The sequence below is a fragment of the Notolepis coatsorum genome (genome assembly GCF_963971535.1).
Source record: "Notolepis coatsorum genome assembly, chromosome: 4".
Classification (NCBI taxonomy): domain Eukaryota; kingdom Metazoa; phylum Chordata; class Actinopteri; order Aulopiformes; family Paralepididae; genus Notolepis; species Notolepis coatsorum.
The window spans coordinates 23686934-23696096 of NC_140168.1; the positions used below are offsets into that span (position 1 = coordinate 23686934).

The 9163-nt window shown below is 41.5% G+C and overlaps 1 protein-coding gene across 1 annotated transcript in view; it reads left to right on the forward strand.

Annotated features, from left to right (window-relative positions):
- LOC311226972 (uncharacterized protein) overlaps positions 1-4283 on the forward strand; it is an 89953-nt gene extending 85670 nt beyond the window's left edge. The window contains exon 4 of the mRNA XM_084312445.1: positions 3404-4283. Coding sequence (XP_084168571.1) covers positions 3404-4036 — 633 coding nt within the window. The 3' untranslated portion in view covers positions 4037-4283. The remainder of the gene's footprint in view (positions 1-3403) is intronic.
- The last annotated feature ends 4880 nt before the right edge of the window (positions 4284-9163 follow it).

Genomic DNA, 9163 nt, shown 5'->3' on the forward strand with positions numbered 1-9163 from the left:
TAACATCAGGTTGGATGGATGAAAATGAATGGATATCGCTAATAAAAGAAATAACGATTAAAACGATCCCCACCCATCAGCTTCCCACCCCCTAATACTGCCAATTGTATTAGTATGAACGACCAGCCAAGCTGATAGCAATGCGGAGAGCTGGGCTCGAACCCAGCGTCTCCTGCATTGGTGGTGAGCGCCTTGCCCACTGCACCACCTAGCCGCCCCGCATTTGCTTTTTTTATTAACTGACTTTTCTTGTTTTTATTTTATATATTTAAGCATTACATCACGCGCAGGAGTGGGTTATGAGAATTAGACCATGCCTAGGGGTGGTCGTTAGAATGGCTTTTATACAACTGGCGCATTCATCCAACCTTATTGCTATACAATAAACACACATTAATTGTAATGGCTTTTATACAACTGGCGCATTCATCCAACCTTATTGCTATACAATAAACACACATTAATTGAAGATTTATTGACAACCATCCGCAGAAAAAGTAGTTAAAAAAAAAAGAAAAAAAAAAGAGAGACGTTGCCTCCGTGAGCAGCGCTGTTTCAAGGCATTCCATCTGTCAGCGTGTGTTATGGGATTGATTGATTGAAATTTGATTACAGATAGACAGTGCTTATACAATTGCCGAATTCATCCAACCTTATTGCTATACAATAAACACACATTAATTGAAGCATAATGGATGTTGCGTTTATGCAGTCAGGTTAGTTTTCCTTGTACACGGTTGCAATTCAATTCCCCCTCCTCGCAGTCCTCGCCAGTCGCGTTAAAAGACGTCATTGGCTATAGGCTTTTTAAACAATTGAATAGGCTAAACTTCGTTTTAACTTCTTTAATTCACATTTGTTTATTTCATTGAATTTTTTCCGACATAATGCTACCTGCATTATTACCTGCTCGACGAAATCCGTGATTCGGTTGCTATACAGATGAATTATGAAGTTAGCGGTTGTTATTGGAATGATTGATTGATTGAACATTTTATTACCAGATTGCAGAATGGGTACAGTACAGCTCAATACACACAATTGTTAAGGGGATGCAGACCAGAGAAAGACTTTCGTCTTGTTTACATCAGGGTCCCCCATTTTCAATTCATCATAACATATATGACATACAGATAGACAGGACTGCTACATCTAGACATTTATGACATACCAGATTTACAAATACACTACTGTTTTTGTAGGGTGATTATGGTTTATTTACATTGATGGTAACATTCCCGGTTATAGTGCAGTTTGTGAAAATAATCTAATTGCGATTTTTCTGACGGATATTGCGATTGCGATTAAATTTGCGATTATAATATTTTTTTTTAACCAGCCCGAAAATGTTTCTTTTTACCCTGGTACCCAACGATACCGGTACCCAACGGTACCTTTTTTTCCTGTACTTTACTCTCCCTCTCTGAAGTCTAAACTTCACAACACACAATCTAACACCCCTTACCTCCCTCTCCCAAACCGATCTTGTATCTCAATAGGACTTCCTGGTTAAAGAAAAAAAGAAAAAGAATAAAAATATATAAATATATATATTGCGACTTTTTTTTTTTGTGATTTGATAATTGCATCATTCCAAATTTCGATTTAAAATCGATTAATCGTTCAGCCCTACTGGGTCGTTATTTTGCCTCTTAGCTGGAACAGAATTCTCAGAACCTTCTGCACCTTCTGCAGTGCGCTTTTGCGCAGATGAGCCAGCGAGAACATGGCTATAATTTAGCCTGTCTTTGGGGTCCAATAGGATTGCAGGGAAGACTCACATCTATGGCCAGTGACAGACATAATCTCCCTCGATTTATATTTTGATAGGTTGCTTCAAAGCATGCTTGATTGATTGATTGATTGGAAATTTTATCCTTTTGACGAATGGCATCTAACAACAGACTTTGCGCGATATTTATTTTGTTCCACAACGACTCATGACCCACCAATTACATAATCCAACATTGTGTAAGTAACTAACACATTCTACGTGACAGAATCGTTTTTGAATTAGTCGTTATGACGCTTTCAACACATCCATTCGTAAAGATTATTGTCCGCCATCTTGGTTTTTCCTATGATAAAGTCGAACTGGCGGAGTGATTGTAATTCGGTTGTGGGCGGGTTCTGGGATCACAAGCGTGGGTTATAAGAAATAATCACGTCTAACTTGCCTGTTTCAGCCATCAGAATCGAGACATTTGCATGCCATTGTATAAATATATATATGCTGTATATTCTCAACATCATTGTGAATGAGAGCTTGCTCTCAATGATCTTTCTAGGTTAAATAAGTGGACAAAGTCAAGAGTACGTAAACAAAGTGTTCAGTCAATCAATATACATATATACAAGTAGAGTAAAAGATTAACAGTGAGTGTAGGAGCCAAAGCTATATATTTAGGTTATTATATTATATGAATGTTTATATGTTTATTTGTATAACCTTACATTGAAACGGCATTAGGAATATTGATTGGATTTAGATAAAGTCATTGAACCATCTTATTTGTCATAATAGAACATTCTAGAACATTTGTGATGTCACAGTATGATGTCATAATCAAACATTCTAGAACATTTGTCAACCAAGGTGCCAAGCCAACCGGTTTGCTGTGGAAAGAGCCGGCAAGTTGATTTACGGCTTTCCAGTGTGGAAGAATTTTCATGTGTCGAGTCGGCTGTGATTTTGGAGACTGGGAAAATACAGTTTTCTTACCTTGTAGTAGTAACATGAATATTTAGGAAAATTGCTTTAGGACCACTTCTGTAAAGAAAGACTTCGCTGTGGAAGAGAAATAAACCATTTGGATATCTTTGTTTTACACTGGAGCGGCTGTGGACATTATTTTTCTTTTATCAACAAACGTACTACTCACGGGTAAGCAACTTTAACCAGTAGAGTGGAAGGTCGGCCCTCATAGTGAGGTACAATGCAGCAATGGGATCAGGTACAACTTAGGGTAAGGATAAATATAGAAATTTTTTAATATAAAAATAAATATAGAATTGAATTGAATCTCAGTTTGTTGTGAGGAAATTAAGCTTGCATACATTACAGAGAAATTAATGGAGTCTGAATCTCTCCATTGTAAACTTGGAAAAGGTCACTGAAATTGCACCTATCTATCTTCGAGTCTACTAGTCTATAGCGACAGGAGGAGGATGACCACACCACTTCATAAATATATCCCCACTGGTGTCTTGGCCACTAGAGACTGGTCAGAGAGATCATTGTGATTATCTGTGTCTGCTTTGAAGAGGAAATGGGGGCAAGTACGGTCTTGAGTTGCCCCCTCTGTTGAGTTCGTCTGTCTGTATAAGAGCAGAGATTTGAAAGATGAGAAGTATTGATTGTCTTTGCCCCCCCCCCCCCCCACCCCCCCTGTGTCTCTTTTAGTTGGAGAAGTATCGGCATGGCGACTCTGGTTATTGCCCCAGAGTCTACTGTGAGAATCAGCCCATGCTGATTAAGGACAAGGCGGCCGACGGAGGCCAAGCCCAGAGTCAGGGGGCCAACCCCCCTCAGTCCAGCGCCCCCACACAGGGCGCCGCTGAAAACGGAGGGGTCGTGACTCCGCAGTCTTCCACCAACTCCATGTCAAACTCTGGCTGTCCCAACGCGCTCCCCCTCTCCGGTGGTCGGGGGTTCCCCCCCAGTGGTCCTCCTAGACGCCGGCGCCACGGGCGCTCTCAGTACAAGCAGGACAAGCCGCCCCGCTTCCGGCGGTTGAAGGAGCGAGAAAATGCTGCTCGCATCAACGGCGGTGTGGGGGTGATCGGGGAAGGAAGACCTTCCTCTCCCTCCCTGAATTCGGGCCAGCACATTGACGGGGGGGCGCCCAACTCTGCTCCCTCCGCGGGCAACGCCCCGAACGCCAACCACAGTGTTACCACAGCCGCCAACAACAACAGCAACCATGGCAATGCAAACAGCCACCACCATCATCACTACAACCAGGGCAACCCGGCGCAGATCCACCCCCAGCACCATCATCACTACAACCAGGGCAACCCGGCGCAGTATTCTTGAAATATTCAAAGATTGTACTATATTTCCAGCATTACCAAGGTACCTGGAGTGGTTCGAGCTGTTCTAGCTTTTATGGTTTATTAATGAAACCGTAATATACACACATGTATGTATATTGGTATGTATAAGTTTTGTCTACCCCAACTTACATTCCCACAAACAAATGTTATTGCCATTTTTTAAGTTCAAGGGAGCAATGTACAAGCAGAGAAGTGTCTTATTATAATAAAATTATACAGAGAAAAAGTTAAATAAACTTATTTTGTTTGAATGGAAAATGCCTTTGTTTCATTCTTGTCGATCGGTGACGTCTCTCGTAGGTGTTTGCTTTAGGATGAAGGTATTGGTGTTCAATAAAAATAGTGACATTGTGTTGAATCTAAAATGTTAATTGTGATCTTGCTCCCATGGTTGTGCTCTTTCAACTTAATTTCAAATATTGAAAAACGTGTTATATGGTCATATCCAACTGATTAACTGAGAAAGAATGCTTTACATTTAAAAAGCGAGTTGCAGTTCATTTGTAGATTTTGAGTTGACGGTGAAGGAAGCTCCTGCTTCAAATTAGACATTGGAAACTTTAAATGTTTACCTTTTCATTTAACAGCCCTTTTTTCCTACTCAAAGTTGTCCACGTCGATTTTGAAGTTAATTTGTATGAGCTTGATTTGAAATCTCAGACCCAATTTTACTGTGCCCGTTTACCCTGACGCTGTTGCCTCAAGATGAATTTCAAGCCAAGTCCAACAGCTGAATCATCAGACACACAAAAACCTGACAAGATGACAAGGGGCGACAGGAGGTTCAGGAGGTAGAGAAATCGTCTGGTAGTCAGAAGGTTCCCGGTTCGATTCCACACTTAACCCCTAATTGCTCCCAATGTGCAGGTTGGTACCTTGTATGTGTGTGTGAATGTGAGGAACAAAATTGTAAAACGCTTTGGATAAAAGCACTATATAAATGCACCTATTACCAAGATATTGGACTGTTTACCATTCAGCCATTAGATTTATCACCGGTGATAGTTATGGTACTCACCATTGTATCCTATATAATATAATAAGGTCGGTGTGCCTCTGGCAGAGACGTAAGTTGCATTGGAATCTTTTTTATTTATAAAGCCATAATTAGAGATTGTCCATAGAATATTATTCCTTTATTGGAATGGACCACTGGACCCTGTCGTACACGATCCAGTTTTTGGCTTACAGAGTGCCTAGAGTTTGTACTGAATTAGGTTTGTTTATTTGTTTGTTATTTGCACTTACAAACATACATTCTGGAATAAATTAAGTAAAAAAAGAACAGTTAAAATGTGCAAAAAAGGTCAAAAAGCCCAAGGGCTTATAAGTGACCTCCCCTCTTAAACCTATATAGGATAACTACACCGAACCCCCCCCCCCCCCCACACACATTATGCACAAACACACATGCCCATATCCCATACAGATACATACAATACAGCATTATCTTCTTCTTCTTCTTTTTGGTGTTTTACGGCGGACGGCCACCATAAATGGGGCATTTACCGCCACCTACCGACCCGGAAATCGGGCCAGTCTTCCATTCTCCCCTCTTCTTTTTCTTATTCAACGGTTCAATGTCAGATCACGACCAAATCCATTCAACCCCCTAACACACCAAACAAAACAAAACCCATCCCTAACATCACCACCCTATCCAACCTAATCTATGAGTCACTCATTGCCTCCAGCGACTGACTCTGGCCTTCCTGAACACTCACCACCCCCTTCCCTAACTCTCTTACTTGATCCCTCACAACAACCTTCTTCCCTGACTTCCCTAACTCCCTCGATACTTGCCCTATTGTCAACCCCTTCATACCCATGTCTAATACTGCCGCCTCAACTACTAACCTTAACCTCTCTGTCCTACTGCTAACCATCACTATAGTATTCACCACTCTCGTCACAAATGCCACTATCTCCAACTTCACCCCCCACACCCTCTCTTTCTCCTCTTGCACTTCCTCTACCGACAAATGCCCTTTCCTAAACCCCTTATCCACACCTTGCTTCCCCTGATCCTCCTGCACTACCCTTACTGCCAAATGCCCTTCTCCTTCCTCACCTTGCTTTCCCTGACCTAACTTCCTAACTGCCTCCGCATACGAAATCCTATCATCCCTTCTCACTCTCTGAACCTCAACCTCCCTCCTCATCACCGCACAACCCCTAAACGCTACACTATGTTCCCCACCACAACTACAACACTTCAGCTTCACTCCCTCCCCACACTTCCCATATTCATGCTCCCCGCCACACCTAGCACACCTCTGTCCCTTCTTACAAGAAACAGCTACATGGCCAAATTCCTGACACCTATAACACCTAAGAGGACTCTGAACAAATTCTCTAACCCTAAACATCCTATACCCTACAAACACTACACTAGGAACAACCTTACCCTCAAACATTATACAACTATTATAATGGTGGGGGGAAAGGTGCTCACAAATACACATGGATATTACAGACTACAGGATCTGTAGTTTTTTTAAGCTTGCTTTTAAATGTATTTAAAGTGGAACATGTTTGTTAGATTTTGTATATCATTCCACATCACTGCACCGTGATAAACAAGAGAATATGGCAACAGAGGTCCTACAGAAAGGAATGCATAAGTCTTTATTTCTTCTTGTGAGATGTGCATGATAATGAGAATTAAACTCAAAATAACGTTGAAAGAAATTAGGCAAAGATAAAGGAAGACCAATCACTTTGTACATAAGAACCCCTGTTTGGTACTTGTTGACCTCATAAATTGTGAGTAGTTGCAGTTGTTTAAATAATGGTTTGGTTGGGGCTAAATAAGAAGAGTGGTAGATTGCTTTTGGCTTTTCTGCCCCCACCTCATGGATTACCCTGCAGGAAACTCTGAAACTACACTAGCGTTAATGGGTCAGTTTAGAACCTTAATGACCAATCAGGTCACCACAATATGTAATTGTTTTTAAATTATTACCTCTTAATCTTTAATTTTTTTTTAATGAATTTTAAAATGTGCTCTTAATTATTCCGATGTCTTTATATTTATGAATGCACTGACACTTGTGAATGTAACATCTCGACGGCACTGTAAATTAGTAACTAAGTGTATTTATAGAGTATAAATAAAGATTGAATGAATGAATATCAAGACTGATGACATAATGGATTGGCTACTTACATCATTGCACATTACAAATCTCTGACTAGATATGAAAAAATACTTTAATCCCAGTCTGTCCAAATGTCTGTACCTTTAGCACTCAATACTGGCCGGGGCACTCATCCGATATGGTTTAATACCTCCAATTGATGCTGGACATGATTTCATTCCTTGCTGTGGGATGCAGTCAATGACATTTTCCCCTCAGGGACAATAAAGGGCTCTCCTTAAATCTGCACTTAACTGCAGGTTAACCTTTCACTACCACACTACAGAGGGTTAACCCTTTCACTACTACAGACTGAACCATCTAGTGTGGTAGTGAAAGGGTTAAAGTGGGTCCATCAAGAGGACAAAAGCCACATACTGCAAATGGAGCCACCCCAGGCATGGTTATCATATTTAATCTAAGGCTCATGTTACCGAAATACTAAATTGTCGGAATACAACAAGATACAAAGAAACAAATCAAAGTTCACAACTGACGATGCATGGCAGGGCAAGATAAACCTTTATTGTCCCTTGTGGGGGAATTATGTCCAACGGAGATGGGGCACAATCACTTTCAACTTCGCCTAGTCTTGTGCACCCAGCCCCAAATCTGAGAGAAACTGCACCGTAGGGGATGCACTTCACTTTGCCTTCTATTGCCTGTGAATCATGAAACTCAGCAGAGAAACTTTCAAATATCAGAAGACTTTATTTTAAAAGAACAAAAGGCAGATGGTTCCACAGAGCAGACTCGTCCTAAAGAAACACAAACTCTGTATTAGCAAAGAGAACAGATGGGCATGAGGTAACATCAATTACAAGCCCTGGGAACGATGGTAGTGAACATTGTTGCACTAAAGATAAAGAGTCCCATAGGTATCTTAGGGTACTAGACCCTCTGTCGTCTCTTCAAAAGAGCTGTGTTAAGCACAGTATGAAACACTTATTTACACACATTGAACAGTCAGAATACCAGGTTATAGGAGTTTTATATGGTCGCGTAACAATATTCAGTTTGCCAACGTGCATTTTCTGTTGAAGACACACCAAGGTAAACCTCCACCCAGACCAGATTGGCTTAGATAACTGTTAGAGGATCAAAGAAGTGTTTATTTTAGCGTGGATCTGTTTTTTCAGAGACCGACTTCATCAAAATATACTTGAATATGTTGTCAAATATTTCAAACGAGTTGAAAAGGTATAGCATTTCATATCAGACTCAACAGCCTTTAAAGTGGAAACATCATAGGAGCTCCCTTTTTGTATTGCAGTACTATTTTTTGCCCAGTTCTTTCATTTGCCGATTTTTGTCAACATACATCTGGTGGAGGTCACTGGGATCAGCACACTCACATGGTTCTCCAACAACTGCTGGTCTGGATTAAGACCGGAGTTGACCAGTCTGATCTGGTCTTATTCCGAGTCCAGGTCTACCCCTCCCGGGCTCATTTCTGGTTCCAACCTTGGCTCCAAGGTTTTGGTTTTCCTGATGTTCTGTGAGAGTGATTCTAGAAGTCCAGCATTGTAGAGTTCTACAGCTCCAAGTCCGATATTCTATGTTTCTTCCTAGAATCAAGAGCCTTCCTAGGTTTAAGAGTTCCAGAGAGTCCCAAGGACGGGTGTTCTACTGCAATTCCAGGGAGGTTCTAGTGCAGGCTGTTCTAGTGTTCCAGGGAGGTTCTAGTGGCTGTTCTAGTGTTCCAGGGAGGTTCTAGTGGCTGTTCTAGTGTTCCAGGGAGGTTCTAGTGCAGGCTGTTCTAGTGTTCCAGGGAGGTTCTAGTGCAGGCTGTTCTAGTGTTCCAGGGAGGTTCTAGTGCAGGCTGTTCTAGTGTTCCAGGGAGGTTCTAGTGCAGGCTGTTCTAGTGTTCCAGGGAGGTTCTAGTGTTCCAGGGAGGTTCTAGTGCAGGCTGTTCTAGTGTTCCAGGGAGGTTCTAGTGCAGGCTGTTCTAGTGTTCCAGGGAGGTT